At 39.3% G+C, this 19,627-nt stretch overlaps 1 protein-coding gene across 1 annotated transcript in view; it reads right to left on the reverse strand.

Moving 5' to 3' along the window:
* adam11 (ADAM metallopeptidase domain 11) overlaps nucleotides 1-19,627 on the reverse strand; it is a 76,429-nt gene that overhangs the window by 31,574 nt on the left and 25,228 nt on the right. Inside the window, exons 7-14 of the mRNA XM_056469521.1 lie at nucleotides 18,674-18,734; nucleotides 16,206-16,312; nucleotides 14,154-14,228; nucleotides 13,963-14,034; nucleotides 13,694-13,860; nucleotides 9,865-9,949; nucleotides 6,677-6,767; nucleotides 6,534-6,585 (exon numbers count right to left, since the gene is read on the reverse strand). Of these exons, the coding sequence (XP_056325496.1) occupies nucleotides 6,534-6,585; nucleotides 6,677-6,767; nucleotides 9,865-9,949; nucleotides 13,694-13,860; nucleotides 13,963-14,034; nucleotides 14,154-14,228; nucleotides 16,206-16,312; nucleotides 18,674-18,734 (710 nt within the window). The remainder of the gene's footprint in view (nucleotides 1-6,533; nucleotides 6,586-6,676; nucleotides 6,768-9,864; nucleotides 9,950-13,693; nucleotides 13,861-13,962; nucleotides 14,035-14,153; nucleotides 14,229-16,205; nucleotides 16,313-18,673; nucleotides 18,735-19,627) is intronic.

Consider the following 19,627-nt stretch of genomic DNA (forward strand, 5'->3'; position numbering starts at 1 on the left):
AAACGGCGTGGTAGGAAGCTTGGGCACATAGCCGGGGTCTCAGGACAACGTGAGAGTAGGCCGGCCCGAATTCTAGGCACAAGTCACTGACCGAAAATGCCTCCAGGTACCCAACCCTCTTAACCGATGCCAACGCAACCAGCAGAGCTGTCTTCAAGGACAGAAATCTCAAGGATACTGAGTCGAGTGGTGCGAAGGGATCCCCACGTAGGCTCGTAGCACTACCGCGAGATCTCAAGAGGGCATGAGAGGGGGGCGGGGTGGAAACATCGCCTCGCATCTCTGAGGAACCGGATGATGAGGTTCTGCCTCCCCACTGTGCTGCCATCCACGCATCATGATAAGCGGAGATGGTGGCCACGTAAACCCTCAGTGTGGAGCGCGACAGCCTTCGCTCCACCTGTCCTGAAGGAAAGAAAGCACAACACTGATCTGGCAAGATCGGGGGTCTTCTCAGCACTACTCAGTGAATAGACTCCACTTCAGGGCGTAGGCATGCCTCGTAGAGGGTGCACTAGCCTGAGTGATGGTATTAACCACCGCCCACGGTAGGTTACCTAAGTCTTCCTCGTTGCGTCTTATGGACCCCACGTGGAGGTTCCACAGAACTAAGCGAGGGTGCCAGATGGTGCCCTGTCCCTGAGAGAGTAGGTCCTCTCTCAAAGGGACTCGCCAGGGGGGGCGTCACGAGGAGGGAGAGTTCTGATACCCAGGTCCGGTTGGGCCAGGGGGCGCGACTAGCAAGACCTGCCCCTCGTCCTTCTTGACCTTGCACAGAAACTGCGCGAGAAGTCTCACTGGGGGGAAGTGCATACTTACGCATGCCCCGAGACTCGGGGTGGAGTCGCCATTCTCCTGGGAAAGGAGCTGCCGTGAGAGCCCGTTGGCCGCATGGTTGAGCCCAACCGGGGTGTGAATAGCAAGCAGCGACTTCAGCCGCGTATGACTCCAGAGGAGCAGACGGCGAGCGAGCTGAGACATGCAGCGGGAGCGTATACCCCCCATCCGGATGGAATACGCTACCGCGGCCGTGCTGTCCGTCCTGACCAGCACGTGTTGCCCCCTCAGCACCAGTAAAAAGCAGCGCAGAGCGAGAAACACTGCCAACAGCTCTAGGCAGTTGATATGCCAATGCAGCTGGGTTCCCCTCCACAGGTCCGCAGCAGCATGCCCACGACACACGGCCCCCCCCACCCCATACTGGAGGAATCTGCCGAAACGACAGCATGCCTGGACGCCTGACCTAGGGGCACACTGGCCCGTAGGAAGGAGGGGTCCTTCCAGGGGGTGAGGGTGCGGCGACACAGCGCAGTGACAGTCACTCGGTGTGTGCCCGCATGCCATGCGCGTCTGGGGACCCGATCGTGAAGCCAATGCTGTAGTGGTCTCATATGGAGCAATCTGAGCGGCGTGGCCACGGCTGCAGATGCCATATGCCCCAGGAGCCTCTGAAATAATTTCAGGGGGACCACTTTTTTCCCGTCGAACTCTCTCAGACAGTTCAGCATTACCTCGGCGCGCTCTCGTGATAGGCGCGCCTCCATAGTGATCGAGTCCAGCTCCAACCCGAGAAAGGAGATGCTCTGCACGGGGGCGAGCTTGCTCTTTTCTTGGTTGACCTGAAACCCCAACGGGCGGAGGTGCCGGAGTACCTTGTCTCTGTTCATAATTAATTGCCCCTGAGAGTGGGCTAAAAATCAGCCAGTCATCGAATTGAGCGTGCGGATGCCGGCGAGCCGAAGGGGCGCGAGGGCACCCTCCGCGAGCTAAAGCTGCCAACTCCGCGAGTAGCCCGTGAAGGCAGCGGTTCAAAATGTGCAGATATAGGATTGGCCATAGCCCACCGCTCTTTTTGGGCACGATGAATTACGGGCTGTAAAACCCGCGCTCCATCTCGGCTGGAGGGCCGGCTCGATTGCATCCTTCGCCAGGAGGACAGCAATCTCCTCTTGGAAGACAGGGGCGGACGCAGGACTGACCCTGGTGAAATACACGCCTGTGAACCTGGGAGGCCGTTTCGCGAACTGAATCGCATAGCCGAGTCTGATCGTATGGATGAGCCATTGCGATGGGCTGGCCCGCGCTAACCAGGCAGGCAGAGCCCCCGCAAATAGTCCCACCCGCACGATCGCTGACGTGCCAGCGGCGGGGCAGCGTGGAGTGAGTGGGCTCATCCGGGGAGCGCTGGGGTCCCACAGGAGAGCAGGAGAGGAGATGTTCTCGTCTCGCACTCAAACTCCAGAAGAGGGGCTGGGAGTGGAGAGAAAGGAGAGCGTTCTCTCGCGCTCCGTGAGCCATTGGCGAAATGCAACGATCCTGCGAGCTGGAAGGCATAGCATCCCAGACTGGCAGTATTCGTGCTGTCACATCCGGAGAAGGGGAAAATGCTCTTTCACTGTGGATTTGATGGCGTTTTTATTTATTTTTTTTTTTACGCCGTTAAATAAAGTGCCCCACCCTCCAGCGGGGAAAGAACAAATTCCCTCCTCCCCAGATGGCCCGTCTCAGGGACGCTTCGCGGTCCGTTTTACCAAACTTAGCGGCGCCCTGGGCGGGGGACGCTGGTTGCCTGCGTGATGCTCGGTGCAGCCGCGTGGCCGGAGGCACAGGCGGGTGCGGCGAAGCAAAGCTGCAGGCGGGCGTCCTCGGCGAAAAAGCAGTGGATGTGGATGGCTCGGCGAGGGGGGAGCGGTCATACAATCCCGCTGATAGAGACCTCGCCCATCGCCTCCGACTGCTCTATCACCGGCATGAATTCCTGGGCGAATTCGGTGTCGCCGAACAGGCCAGCCCGGGATATGGGTGAGTTAAGAAAGCAAACTTTGTCAACGTCACGCACATCACCAGGTTTTAGCCTGAGGTGGCATTCCTGGATCACGGATGAGATCATCGTCCTTCCCAGGGCACACACAGCTGACTTTTTTTGTAAGAGCATAGTCGGTTGCGGTGCGGAGCTCATACTCAGTCCTGGGTCGGAACCATCCTCGCGCAGCCGGGCCAGTGCCTGCGCTTGGTAGCGCTGGTAGGTGGCCATAGCGTGCATGGTGAGGGGGAAGGCGCACGCAGCACACTGCGTGAGCCTACTGTGCCCATCCAGGAAGAAGGTGATGGGGAGGCTTAGAAGGTCTCGCCTTCATCCTCCACATCACACCCCTCTAATCGGTCCGGATAAACCATCTCCAGAGCCACGGCCGAAGCAGCCTGGGGAAGCACAGCCACAAAGTCTGCTTCTGGATTCGACGCCGCGCTCATAGTCCCGGAGGGAGCGAGCGGGTTCGAATCCTCGTCAGACCTTGACAGCCCAACCTCCAAGGATGGTGAGGATGGAAGCGCACGCAGATCGGGCAGAAAAAAGTGCCCTCAAGACTGCGTGAGTTTACTGTGCACTTCCGGGAAGAAGGGGACGGGAGGCTTTGAAGGTCTTGTCTCCTTATATCCTCCACATCACACCCATCTAGTCAGTCCGGCCGCGGGGCTGGGGGATAAACCATCACCAGACCCACGGCCGAAGCAGCCCGAGAAAGCACGGCCATCATGTCTGCTTTTTAGATGCCAACGCCGCGCTCTCCACCCCGGAGGGAGGGAGCGAGCGAGCGGGCTCGCATCCTCATCAGACCCCTGGTGTCATCAGGTGAGAGAGCGACCATCCAAGGACGGAGCGCTTCTCTTCACCTGAAGCTTGGATGGAGCGCGTGGAGGAGCGAGAGGTCCGCGGCCCGAGGGCGGCGGATTTACTCACACTGAAACCCTCAGATCTGCCGAGTGCCAACCGCAGTGCGGGGGACAACTGGGGTGGGTGGCTCTTTTGCAAGAGCGAGCCGTGATCTTAACTGCGCAACAGACATGACATCAGTTATGGCATGCACTGCCCGCGAGCACCGCATTAACACGCTGGACCCCCAGACATGAAACGCTGTGCTCGTGCCCGTCATCCGGGGATAGAAAAACCACCGCATCCAGAAACGCACGGTTGGAGTGACGTCTTGAAAAAGACGCGCTGCACGACCGTTGTTGCTCTTTTAGGAAAGCTTTTTTCTCATATACAAACCGCTCTTGGAGGACCGGACCCAAAGAACGCCAGGCAAGGAAGAAATACCCAGCTCGACCATCTGCCACTGCGTATATGCACTCTAGACCTGGAGAAGCTGCTTCTCGATCTCTGTAGACACAGGTTGGGGATACCCTCAAAGACTCTTTTAGAAGCTTCGTGAAAGGCTCTGAAAGCGAAAGGATGTCGAGCATGGCACTGGCTGCGTCTTTATAGCATGACTGATTGTCATTGACGCCAGCTGTGCACGCTGACGCTGCCAACTCATTGGCATTTCATTGGCCCGTTTTTATACTCTTTCAGATGATTGGTTTCTGACGAAAACCCCATAGTGGAAGTTTCCACATAGCATTGGAGTTCCCCATCCGAAGGGGAACTGATTTTTCCACCTGCACTGGGCACTATGAATATCGGGTGATGCCCTTCGAACTGGCAAATAGTCCATCTGGGTTCCAGGTTTCTCATCGGCTCCCATTCTATGTCATCCAAACCTCAACAATTGATGCTTCTAATTCAGTAAAGTAAATTTTTACCTGACCATGGGCAGAGGGGTGGTTGGAATCCTAAGACACATTAAATTACATACATATTTTGGTCATAATGTTACATTCAACAGGAGTTACGATGAGTTTGCTGGGTAAGATGCGGTAGTCAGTGATCTCAGGGTTGTCTTGGGAGAATGTCTGCTTTAATATTCTTTGATCTTGGTCGATAAGTTTCAGGAAAATCAAAGCGTGTGAAAAATATTGCTCTTCTGGCCTGCCGGGATTTTGCCTATTAGCTGAAAGAATGTACGCAAGGTTCTTGTGGTCACTGATAATGGTAAAATGATGTTTGGCTTTCTCCAGCCAATGTCTTCATTCCTCTAGACTTGCTTTCACAGCAAGGAGTTCTCGGTTACCCACATTGTAATTTCTCTCTGTTTAATTTTTTATGAAAAAAAAACACATTTCCAGCTTCCCCCTGTCAATGAATGACTACAGAAAAGTGAGGCTACATGGAACTCTACTCATTTACACCTCCAACATGCCATTAGAGATTGAAAGAGCTAGCTTTGGAAGTGGGTATGGCTATTCACTCGGGATCTTCAACTACCCTGCTAAAAGTCTTATGTATGTAGGCCCATTCCAAATCCTCAGTCACATAACACCTGTTTCAAACCATCTGTCTTTACCCAATAATTACTGTATTTCTCCCACTTTCCATGTGCCCTTGCTCAAGCCTACTGCTGGTCCAATCGAGGAGGAGAGGGAGTTGGCAACCAGTGTTCAGGCCTCACAATCCATCATCAAATGTCAAATTTACAAATGTCGACACTCCGGTATTTAATTGAATTGCAAGGATAAGGTTCTGAAGAATGCTCCAAGGTAAACCATGAGGACATCCTTCACCCATCTATGCTCATCGAATTTAACGACTACTTCCAGAAAGACCGGTCCCTCGACCTCGATAGAGACTCTGGTGTCTCTTGCTTCTCATGCCAGGAGCCACATGCTGTCTTCGATTCGGTCCTAGACAATCCCTTCAGTGTCCAGCAGAGGTCCCCATCGCCAGAGTTTTGACTTTTCCCAAACTACATATCCCATAACCCTGTGCCTGACACTGATTATGCTGCACCTGATGGCAATCCATCTCAGACTTTATAAGCAGATAAGATCCTACTAATTGTGAAGTCTTGTTTTGACCCGCAAACATTTCTAGGCATTTTCTCCTGTTTTCTGCCCTAGTCACTCTGTTATAGACCTTATCTGTTTCATCATTTTGACTGCTTGCTGCCTGCCCATGAACTCTGCCTGCAATTTGTACTTTGTATGACTGCTGCCTGCCCATATCTTTTATGATGGTCTGATATCTGCCCTCACCATCATACTTTGCTGGTAATAATTGTGATTACTCTTCTGGACTATTGTATTGTGTGGACCATTTACCCATCTATCGTTCAGTAATTCACTTTTTACCTCATAATACTGTGTTTGACAATAAAAAGGAGTTTTTGAGCCCGTTTTTGGAGTTTTATAGGTATTCACACAGAAAGAATGATACAATTTTATTGAACCAGAGTGGAATAACTTAACCTGTATTTATTTTAAACACAATTGATTTAAATTTTTAATATTTTCAATAATTAGTTTCGGGGGGGGGGGGGGGGGGGGGGGGGGTGGGGGTTGGGGGGGGGGGGGTTATATTATTGATTAAGATTAACAGGGCAAAATGATTTTTTTTACAAAGTAGTGCACAAATACATTGTTTAAGAACTAATGTACTATATACATATAGAAAAAAGAAGAGTACATTTTGATTTCATGCTGGCTTTAACAAGTAGTCAAATTTAATTAAATTCTGAATACTGTCAGACATTTGAGACTCTGCTTATGCACTTACTGTATATAGTTTACATGTCTGGCATGACTACTAAATAAACTAAATAATAGTCACTGGCATGACTACTAAATAAAAAAATAATAAACCCCAAAAATGTACTCACCCAGTATCCTCCATGATGCACCCTAACCATGGATCAGGACATCTACAGTCTCCTAGAACACACACACAAGCCCATTAAAACAATTGCTCCCATTTATTTCCAGTAAAACAGTAAAAGATTTTAAAAGTTTGAAGTTCGTTTACCGGCAGTAGCACGGTCTTTATTCCACATCATTCCAAGGTTCTGTCCTAAACTCTGACACAAAGTGATAGCCATGGGCCCCACATTTCCATACTGACATAAACAGACAGAAGGTAAAAACATAGTCATTTAGCAGATTCTAGACAAAAAACTATGGTAACACTTTATAATAACTACACACTATAAATAATTTACTAAGCATTAGCATCTAGTCAATTCATTAATTGTTAAGCATTAACTCTACATTAATAAACGTTAGTAAGCAGTTTATAACTGCAGCTACAAATGCTGTATTCTTGACTTATAAGCACCTATATAATGTGCTTAATAATTGTACTTTCATACTTTGTTAATGATTTATTTTTCATTCTAAATTAAGTATTGAATTATTTACAAATCATTTGTATTTAAAAGTAGTTGAGGGTTTTTAGGATCATTCAGAATGAGTTAGTAAATGATTAATAAACTACTGAAATCAACGTTTATATATTTTATTATTCAGGCATATATTAATAGTTAACTAATATATTAATATTTGCTTTATTAACTCAACTTCATGCAATTTTGTGACCTAATCTAAAGTGAGGACTATTTATGCTTTATAAATCATTTATAAATGACAATTAAAGGCTCAGAATCAAATTAACAGTAATCTTAGCAATCTAAAAAATAAAATTACTGTAAAGTTTAAACATTGCTGAATAACAGGAGTGTCAAAATACGACATAAAACTGGATAAAACAACAACAACAATATAATAATTTAACAATATAATAAGATGCAATGTTTAAACTCTACAGTTATTTTATTTTAGATAAGGTTGCAGAGATTTATTTTTCATTTGAAGTTCAGTTTTATTTGTGTATCTTTAAATGAAAAGGAATAAATAATGTCATTTTTCCTGTTTAGAATTTAACTGAGCCTTTATTTGTCATTTATAAGGGATTTATAAAGCATAAACAGTCCTCACTTTAGATTAGGTCACAAAACTAGATGAAGTTGAGTTAATAAAGCATTTATTAACATATTAGTTAACTATTAGTATATGCCTGAATAATAAGACATATAAACATTGATTTCAATAGTTTATTAATCATTTACTAACTCATTCTGAATGATCCTAAAAACCCTCAACTACTCTTAAATACAAATGGTTTGTAAATAATTCAATACTTCATTTAGTAATGAAAAATAAATCAATAACAAAGTATGAAAGCACAATTATTAAGCACATTATAAATATGTTTGTAAGTCAAGAATACAGCATTTGTAGCTGCAGTTATAAACTGCTTACTAACGCTTATTAACGTAGAGTTAATGCTTAACAGATAATGAATTAACTATTTGTTAATGCTTAATAAATGATTTATAGTGTGTAGTTATTATAAAGTGTTACCAAAACGATTTTTAAATTTTATTATAAAAAAAAATTGTCTAACAATTCCCCTGGAGAAGAATGAAGAGTGTATTTTTTTTGGTCTGTATCAGCACCAAATAGAACTGCAAAGTTTGAAAACAGGGAAAGTGGGCTTTGAACAACATCAGCATTAAATCATTTTGTGATGACGTTGTGTAAGGAAAAACACATAGACTGAAGACTACATTAACTTAATCAGAACAGTCAGTTATTTACATCAGTGGTTCTCAGTCCTGGTCCTTGCAACCCTCCGCACTGCTCATTTTGCATGTCTCTATTCCTACACACCTGATTTAGACAACCAGCTCATTAGAGGAGAGCATAATATTCACTGCTCTTTACCTGAGCTGAACTTGAAGTTTACTTCATAAAAAAACAAGATTTGCACTACCCAATTTTCGCTGCATTTTCAATTATTACAGTAGTATGAATGGTTACTGTAATCATGTGATCAGCATAGAAGTAAATTCTTGCGAATGTTACCCTTTCATGCTTTCAAACTAGAACAAACCTCTGAAGCGGTAAGAAAAACATATAGATAGATAGATAGATAGATAGATAGATAGATAGATAGATAGATAGATAGATAGATAGATAGATAGATAGATAGATAGATAGATAGATAGATAGATGATAGATAGATAGATAGATAGATAGATAGATAGATAGATAGATAGATAGATAGATAGATAGATAGATAGATAGATAGATAGATAGATAGATAGATAGATAGATAGATAGATAGATAGAAACGATATGTATAGATAGAAAGATATGTAGTCAAACAAATAAGATGTATGTGTGTTACATTTTATGCATTTATTATTGCATTTTAATTATGCATTTAAAAAATACTACCAAATTTCAAAAAAAAAAAATATTTTTTCAACAACAACACCAAAAAAAAAAAAGATTTACATTTTTTTCCAAACATATACATTTTGGTGTACTAATTTTGGACCGTTATCATAAGTTATTTTGTTAGCTACAGATTTTGATTCAGCACTGACTAAACTAATGTATATGTACAGTAATAATGTAAACTAGTGTATAACAAATATAATATTGTAAAGCTTCCTTAGAAAAAAATTAATTTAAATGAGAGATTTGTGAGGGATGTAAAGATATAAATATCCAAAATCCCACTATAAAATCTTAAGTGTTGAATTGCGAAAAAGCTAAAAGCTGACATTGCTGTTTGAGCCCATTTGATTTTGCTAGTATTGATGCATAATGTATACATTTCCACGAAATCCAGTGATTAATAGATTATTTATATTTGTTTCTGAGAAAAATATAAAGCATCTAATTTCAATGGGAACAGCATTCTAAACTCTTTTAAATTTCAAACGTTGACAACTTCTGAGTCCTATGAATTCAGCCATGTTTTAAAAGGACAGCAAAAAGTTTCTGTTCAATCCCAGAATTAAGTCAAATTATATAAATTGTTAAATTTGTTCCCTCCTGGAATACTAATGGAAATTTCTATATCTTTTTATTAAACTAACCTTTAGGATGTATTTTGTAGCTATTTTTTAACTATCCTTAGCTACAGATAAGTTGTTTAAGTCATAAATATAAACTCACTCTCAAAGACAAACATTTTTTTCTCCTTGGAATAAAATGCCCTAATATATCAGGTACAATGACACCAATATAAAATGTACCAGTCAAAAAAAGGTAAATGAAAAATGGCTAGATTATGGGCGAAATGGTGATGGCTCACTGTATCTTTAGTTTGGCAGCTCTGAGCTGTTTTTATTTAGATCTTACCTCATTGACTCCTCCTCCTCTTGTTGGTGAGCAGATCCCCTCAATGTAGGCAGTCCCACTGCGACTGCTCTGAAATGTGCGTCCCCTGTGGGTCAAATAACACCCAGAATCCTTACTTTCAAAAGAGACATACAAAGTTTTAAAATTAGAATTACACTTATTTGCTGCAAATATGTTACAGGATTAGTTCACTCAAAAAACTAATGTTAAATTACCCTCATGTCATTTCAATCTCCTTGTTCATCTTTAGAACACAATTGAACATATTTTAGATGAAGTTTGAGAGCTCGCTCATCTTCTGTACACTGCAATAGTGAAGAGATGTCCAAAGATGTCCAGAAAAGAAACTAAAAACTTTGTAAAAGCCTTCCATGTCATTTCAGTTGTTTATCTGTAATCGTACAAAACTAAAAACAAAAAACACTTTTGTGTGCCAAAAAATGTAAATACAACTTTGTTCACCTATATTTACTCATGCCATGTCAGGCTGTGTGTTTACTAAAGGCAATACATAATAATCAGCAGCCATTAGTATTGGCCATAGTAAATACACACCCTGATCTGATAGAGAATACATCTTCTGGATATCAGATACAGAACAAAGTTTTTACATTTGTTTGTGCACAAAAATTTTATTGGAGCTTTATATGATTACAGCTGAACAACTGAAGTCATATGGAAAGTTTTGACAATGTGTTTGGTTCCTTTAATGGACTTGGAATGTTTTAGGATCTGTGCTGTTTATGGAGGACAAGGGAGCTCTCAGATTTCTAATAAAATATTTAAAATTGTGTTGAGAATGAGTACTTATTAACAGAATTTGATTTATGAAAATTCTGAAAAGTAACATTTTAATGCACCGTAAAGAAACTTTATCTCTGATGATGCATTTCCAATCTAATAAAATTTTTTTTTTTTTTTAATGAAAATACTGTGCCTACACTAAGCGCGAGATGATATAAAAAATATTTCCAGTTCCACCATATTTCCAAAAATAAAGAGAATCATCCACTATCATGATATGGTTCCCTCTAAAAAATGGGTGCATGCTAGCTTCTGCTTTTAGTAGAGAAAAAGCACCTGATTGTTTGCTAAGAGACCTCTAGAATCAGCCTCAGACATCAGGCTCATGGACTGTTGATCTGATGCACATATAGGCAAATTGAATACACTTTAGAACAATGTCTCTAAACCACGTTCCTGGAGGCCCACCAACACTGCATGTTTTGTATGTCTCCTTTGTTTGTCACACACATTACAGAGCCTTCAGTCTCTGTTAATGAGCTGATGATCAGAATCAGGTGTGTTTAGAGTTTAGAGAGACACAGAAATTGTATAGAGCTGGAACGTGGTTGAGAAACACTGCTTTAGAAAATTCAAAGTCATGATCGAATTGGTTAAATTCTACAGGATTTCTGGGAGATTTCGGTGTCACGTTCTTCAACAGCCCACCTTGAAACAATTCCTTCATGATAACTCATGATCCAAACTTCCCATCACTAGGATATCAATGTCACATGTTCACACACCTAAACATAATGCTGAATAAAACAAAAGGTGACTGGCTGCTTTACATGAAAGTCAGACAGCCTCCAGAGGAGATTCAGAGCAGTCCTTGGCCAAAAATATTTGCTAGAATCCAGATCAGATCATCTGCCATAAGTTCAGGCCCTTGCTGCATAACAATATATTCCTTGTCACATTATTTCTTTTATATTTAATTTACCACATCGGCAGCACAGGCTCATAGAAAATATGTTCTTCAGCCTACATTTTTGTGAAACCACAAAATGTACTTAAAGGGATAATTCAACCAAAAATGAAAATTCTGTCATCATTTGTTCACTCTATCCTCTTTTGTCTGTTGAACACATTTTCAAGATATTTTTTTAAAAATGTTGGCATCCTGTAATCATTGACTTACATAATTTTTGTTTTTCCTACTGTGGAAGTCAATGGTTACAAGTTTTCAGCTTTCTATATAGCTTCTTTTGTTTTTAAAATTTAACTCATAAAGCTTTGGAACCATTTGAGGGTGAGTAAATTATCCCTTTAAACATACGTTTGACTACAGCATGTAGGTAAATTGATTAGCTATGAGGCAGTTCTTTGCTCAATACCAAATACCACAAAACACCTTAGAATGTCTATGATTTGTAATGAAATATGTTTGCTTCAGCCATCTATCTCCATACGAACAACTAACAACTTTTCTGGTGAGGTCAGTATGCTCGGTAGCTCACTTTGTAAGTTCTTTTATTTGAGATGCAAAGAGCTCAGGGGTTTTAGTCTGGTCAAGTTCCACAAAAGAGATGAAAGCAATGTAAATTTAAGGTAAAATTTATATGCCTGTATCCGAAATCACTCCCAAACCCTCAAATTGCGCACTATTTGAGGAAATTGAGATTTTTAGTGGTGTCCAAAACCATGAAGTGCACTCGATCAATCCTACAGTGCAAATTAATAACGTGTACAGCCCATGTACACTCAACAGCGGTATAATTAAAATTTTTATTTTAATGTATTATTTTGTAGGTCAGTTATCTACTACACAAACAATAATAACGAATAACATTTGAGGTGACTTGCTTCAAAACCAGTCTGCGTTATGCTTCAGCACCAAACCACAAACTGGTTTGTTAAATAAAAATAAACTAGTCTAAATAAAATCTATGTTAAACGTGACAAAATCATCTATTGCCAGTGAGTTTCAGTTTAATTAGTTAAATCAAATAATTTGAATAAGCAAGACAGGCTTTTAAAATGTATTAGCAGCACTGAACATGTTTCCAGATTACCTAGGAAAACCGATCCTTCGGTTGGAAGGATGAGAGAAACTCATTGTGAGAATGATGTCTGCACATTTGTGCCAGCCTGTCAAATAAAATTGCTTAAAACACTTTAATATTATTGAGAAAGTAGTGAAAGTTTGCATAACCAATGATTGATCTTATCCCCCTGAGACCCACCCATAAATAAATAAGCAGCCTGTTTTTTGACTACCTGACCCACAGATTAAAGGCATCACCTACGGATATAACTGAGAAATTATGTGCTCCTGTTTGTCAGTGTCACCCAGGTGACGTAACTTGTTGCGAAGAACAGGGAAAAACATGCTAGACTTTCTGCAATGGTGTTGTGAGGCATTGCAGACATTGTATCTGTTGTCATGTAACACATTACACGAAAAGAAACGTTTGAATTTTATGTCACGACGCTCATTTGTCGTTTATGACTCCCCATGACACCCTACGACAAGAAAATCGTGACAAAATGACGTGATCTGACCGGGGCTTTAGTCAATGTGTATCTGACATGTACTATATATCATAACATATCCTAAGTAACCTATTTTATATATTCGCAAAAATGTAGACAGTTCCCTCTAGTGGATCTGTCATTTGTAACATGCAATTCTAACATACTCAGAGCAATGTATTTTACATTTTCTAAAAAATGTAGGCTGAGACGCTGAGCAGTGTTATTAAGTCTTCAAATGAGACGTGTTTTTTTTTTTTAAAACTACTTTGATCATGGACACATATATACACTATGAGGTAAATTCTTACATGTGACAACCAGGACATTTTTAGGTAAATACACTTTCACTGATCTAATTTCAAATATCTTCATTCGTATTACAACGATTACCAAAAGTCCATGGGATTGGACAGACATGAGATTCAATTAATAATAAATAAATAAGGTAATGCAGCCTTTAATTCCATTAAATGTAAACTAACATTCAACACATTTCTGCATGCGTTAAATGCAGTGATCACGCAAGTAAAGTGTGTTCATCATCTATATAGAAGGAAGTGTAACATACGAGAGCAGGTGAGCTGTGTCACTCTTCTCTTTGATATTCTCCTTCCTGTATTTCATAAAGTCACGCAGGGTCACCAAAGGATCGTCACCGACAGAAACCATGTTCTGAGTTGACCATGTCTCCATAGCGACAAGCACTATTCTTGTGTTCAGCTGCTCCTTGTAAATCTGAAATGTAATAGGACGTTTGTTAAGTATAAAAATGTCTACAGTACCCAAAGAAAAAATGAGGAAAAAACATGAATGGGTATGTCAAACTTAAGGACGTACAGCATCAGCCATGTTTACTACAGCTTTGGCAAAATTTCTTGTCTGAGGTGATGATCTTCTCATCTGTGCAAACTAAAGATAGAAACATCAAACAACGTGAAGACAAGCATCAAACACAGTTTGCAAAAAAAAAAAAAAAAAAGCGGAGTAAAAACAACAAGTAAGTAAAATAAACTATTGTAAGATCTTACCAGGTCGTAATCATTGACCACTAGTAATTCTACATACTTTGTTTCACTCTGGACTGTGCGTGGACCCCTCCGAACCTGCAGGGCGACACCAAACCCAAATATATTTTGTATGAATATCTCAAAATGAGAATAATGTTTATTGCAAAATACTGAGTTGACTATTTGACAAAGTTTCGTTTTTTTTTTTTTTTCTTGTTTACGGCAGAGGGTTGCTGAATAACTTCTTAAAGATTTCTCTTGCTGTCTGGGCTTTCACTGCCTTTTTACATCTCCCTTTTTTCATGTGTTCAATAATTTTTTCCTTTGTCATTTCATTTTATTACACATATTTGTAAAATAATTAGATTTGCTTTCTTTTCATATATGTATTTCTTTGGTTGTTTTCAACATCTGGTGAAAATTTCAAGTCAACATTTCAAGTGTTTTTTGAGAAAAAAATACGTATTTTTCCCATTATATAAAGCTGTATAAGTCAGAATTATAATTATGTACACACACACACACACCTTTTTGGGGCTACCTGGAATGTCACTTGGCCCACCCTAAATTTCAGAATACTAAATGCTTCACTAGCGAGAAAATTCTTTACTTTCTCTTTCTCTTCACTTACTACTTCACTTTCGTGGATGAGGAAACGATGTTGTACGCATTCTACTGAAGACATGCATTAGCCTACATATTTAATTTCGTTTGTTAAGCACAAAGATTTGTTTCAAAACTTTTTCAAAATTTAGTTCTAATTTCCAGCAAACGAATAAATGAACAATAATGTAGTGTGGTCAAAAAACCAAACACACGCTACATCCAAACACACGTCTTATGACTCATATGGTTCAAAACCCGACAGGTGGAAAAATGTATGCTTGATTTTATTAAAACAATTATAAATTTGCATAGAATAAACAATATTAATAAATAATACTAATAATAATAATTAGCATTATAATTAGAATCATAATAGCATAATAATTAGCATTATAAAAATGCAAAATGTCATGAATAAACTGAAAATAGCCCCCCAAAATGAAGAAGGCAAAAAAGTGTTTTTATATTTATGTAGAATACAATAATTTTTGTAATATTTTTATCCTTTAATTTTTTCATTTGTAAGGATATTTGTGTATTGCTGTACATCCTGTGTGCATTAAGTAAAGTGTAAGCGTTTAAGGCATTTAACTCACGTGCTTACAGCTGGTCTATTGCACAGTCTATTTTAGTTCCTTAAAATAACAACGCGCCAACATGGCTTAACGTGGCAACAATGTTGTCGGGTTTTGGACCATGTGGTTCCATTCTAGACTGGCGCACCCATAAGCCCACAAAGTGGCGCAAAGGGATTTGCTATTTAAACAACATGGCGCAAAATGACAAAATTAGAGTTGCGCTGGTCTCAGAATAGAAACATCGCGCTAAACACGTCTTGCACCTTATTGCACCGGGTGTGTGATAGGGCCCCTTGTTTTTTTCAGCCAATGATAAACTTCAGGTGAAAGGTTTATTTGACTATTTTCACTTTTATAAGGTTCCTTTAACAGCATCAATGTTGTAATGTGATTAAAACATAATCAATTAAATAGACTTAAGTATTCCCTTAGTTGTCCTCATTTTAAAGACATGGTGCGGAAAACTGAAATTTAATGCAGTGCTTTTCATCTAGTCTGATACCCACTTTATATCGTATATCAATCAGGCAGTGATTATCATTGATTTTTAAGGAAATCAGATGTTAAACTTGGCGATTTTATAATGGTGCTACAGTTTACCAGAAGCGGTTGGGCTGGCTGACAGAAAATTAAAAGTCTGTGTGCATATATACCATTGGTTACAGTTTCATTGTCCAACCCCTGTATATATAATGTAGAGTAAGTGCAGCAGTATTAATATAAAGTTAGACCAGTACTTCTTACTTGCTATTAGTATGCAGGACTACAGTTGGGAATTCATGGGCCCACTACTAAGCTATTCTCTATTAAATTCTTTACTACCAATTCCCCTTTTTAGCAGCTTTTTATGCATGATAAATCAAGTGATGTAAAAAATAAAAAGTCTTACCTGTCTTTTTGCCCGTCTCAGCCCATCTGTGACCTCTTGCTGGCTTGTCTCCATAGAAATGGGATAGTCATTGTTAATGTCAGTGTCACTGCTGTTTCTGGTGCTTCCTGGAAGAGATGTTGCCATGTACGGGTGAAAACCATCCCGAACAAAAAGTTCCTACTCATCAGCTTTCAGTGGATCGATAAAGATGTCTATTACTGAAAACTGATCCATGTGAAAAATCAATATGCAGCAGACGGAGAAGCAGAGAGATTAGGAAGGATGAAAAGTAGATACAGTCTGAATGCTGAGGAAAGCACTTAAGCATAGGTCATATAAGATCAGATAATGCACACGTGTGTGTGTGTGTGTGTGTGTGTGTGTGTGTGTGTGTGTGTGTGAGTGTGTGTGTGTGTGTGTGTGTGTTTTATTAAAGGAAAAATTGCATTGGAGCATTTTGTCACTCACAGTGAGTTTTACAATATACTGTAAGCATTCCGTAGCCAGATTTCTCTAAGAAGGGCACAGTCAACTTGCTCTCAAGTGTGCATGGACCCCTGGACGGCAAGCAACATTTACCCAGCAAAGATAAATAAATAAATAAATAAATAAATAAAACGGAATATCTAAAGTTACAGCTTTGGTGGAAAGCAGTGATGGAGACCAGAGTCAATTTACTTGCGTTTCGTTGCCTTGTACTTGTACATGTGTAATGACAATAAAGTTGAATCTAATCTAATCTAAAATTATTTTATCATAGCTTTATAGCCACTCATAGAAAAAGGCATTTACACTGTAAAAGCGATTAGTTACTTTACTTAAAATGTGAGTTGCCTTAAATGACTAATCTACACGTACAAGAAGAAGAACTGAACGACAACTACAAAAAAGAATAAAAACATACCATTCTGAAAGAATCATGGCTGCAATGGTTCAGGTATGTCTTCTTAATCAGACTAATAAGGCAACATTTGCAATGTTTCCATCCAAAAATGTGAATTACACTTGTGAATTAGATGCTCAAAAACACTTTGATGACTGAGTTTATCTAAGGTAGTTTAGAAAATATCCATTTAAGATGCAATGTGCTCAGTCTGCTACTTTGTTCATTAATGCAATGTCAAGTTCATTTTTATTATCACATGATCTATTAAAACAAAATCACATGATTTTTTTGACGTGCATGCAATAATTTATTTGGTAAATGTGTTTCCATCATAGTTTATACACATTTTTTCTTATTGGATAAAAAGTGCACATAAGTGTCTTTTATGAAATAAAAATTTATTTCACATAAGAATTTTCATGATTAATGCACATCTTGTCATTTCCATTAACCATTTTTTTTGTAATATTCCAAAATGCAAATAAAAATAGTTGGATGGAAACAAAGCTATTGACACCAATGTTTAAACAACAACAGAATGCATGCAACTATGCAACATGGTAAGAGGCATGACGTTTTCTGGCATCATGCATTTGTCAATCTGTGAATCACAAAACACTCAGCTAACCAATCAGAACCAATTAAGGGAGGGCCTTTGGTGAATCAGGAAATTGACTGGTCTTTGAATGCTAACTGGGAGTCAGTGTACAATAAAGGTACATTTTGTGAAAAAAATTGTAAGATTTTATTAAAAACAAAGCATGAGCACACATTGTTCAGTGCCTCATTCACACAATCAAGCCTACCAAGAAATCCAGTAGATCACCCCTTTAAGTAACGTCAACTAATTGCTTTTTACTACAGCGGCTGAGAGAGCTTAATTTGCAGCAATTTAAGAAAACACATGCAATTACAAAAAAACGGCAGCAAATTAAGAAAAGATTGTCATCTGTTTGACAGCACACATGCTGCAAATTCTCACAACACATACACGTTTTTTAAAACTGTGCTGAATTTTCACACAACACAAACAAATGATAAAACACGCTGCATTTTCTCACAACACAAGCAATTTACGAAAACGCACTGCATTTTCTCACAATACTTTCAAATATAGCATACAATAGAACACAACAGAAATGTTTCAAGAGGACCCTAAAACATGATGGACCTGGCTATTTAGGTTGTAATTTTTTAGGCTAATAAAATACAAAAGACAATAGAATCAGGATGTTAAAATAAAATAAAAAACATCACCTTTCAAAGATCACCTACAACTTAACTGAGCAATAGTCACAGCACAGCAGCATTCATCATGTTTTCTGCTGTGTTTAGATGTTTTTGAAAGTGTTTTTGCAATGCAGCACGTTTTATTAATTTGTTTGCATTGTGTGAAAATGCTATGCGTTTTTTTAATGTGTGTGCATTGTGAGGATTTTCTTAATTTGCTGGCATTTTTTTGTAATTCCATGTGTTTTTCTTAAACTGCAGCATGTTATGCTCTCTCTGCCACCGTATTTAACAGTGTACTGAGGCAAAACTCCTGTGATCACTGGTGAGTGCCATTTTTTTTTTTGCATGAGAGGAATATGTGACTTACCTGAGAAAAGTGGCATCAGCCGGATGTCTGCCATTCTGTATACAACATGAACATTTGCATCCTGTATAAAAGAATCACACAAGATTTGTTTTTCTGACAAAAAAAAAGAAAAAAACACAAAATGCGTCCTCCTATGGAAGCTTCATAAATACTGCATCCAGCGTGCTTCACTTGACATTAGTGACAGGATGGGTTGTTCCAGTTTCACATAACAACACTTACTGGGTTCCAAGCAGTTTGATAAGAAACAAATCTAACTGCTGTGGTGTCGAACCAGTTAAATTATGGGTAAATATAAACACACAGTGCAAACATTCTTAGGTTTAGTGGAGTTACTACAAAATATAGAATAACCCTCTACGTATTTGTCTTTTTCATAACAATTAGCCACTCATAAATAAACGCAGCTGCTTAGTATACAGTGCTGAGCATATATAAGCACACCCCTCACAAATTTCTCTTTTAAATTCATATTTTTTAAAGGAAGCTATACACTGTTATATTTGTGCATATACATTAGATTAGTCAGTACTGAAGTAAAATCTGGAGCTTATCTAACAAAATAACTTATGATAATGGTCCAAAAATGAGTACACTCAAATTTATATGTTATAGCAAAATATTAAATAAAAATTTTAAGAAGAGGAAATATCACGAGAAGCAAAAATAATTGAAAAATTTAGTTGAGATAGGTTGTAATATTTTTGCTACATTTCGCTTAAATTTAATTGAATATTTAATTAAATTAATTATATTTCAATTTCTAAATATGTTTGGTGACTAAAATATTATTTTAATAAATATATCTGTTTAATAAATCTGTTTTGTTTAAATGCACCAAAATACATTGCCTATAATCAATGATCAAAATGGGGTGTCCTCAATTATGATGTGCACTGTACATGCCATCTAACATAAATAAACCTTATCATTTTTAATTACCTTGCTCCTGTC

This window comes from Danio aesculapii, chromosome 12 (genome assembly GCF_903798145.1).
Source record: "Danio aesculapii chromosome 12, fDanAes4.1, whole genome shotgun sequence".
NCBI lineage: Eukaryota > Metazoa > Chordata > Actinopteri > Cypriniformes > Danionidae > Danio > Danio aesculapii.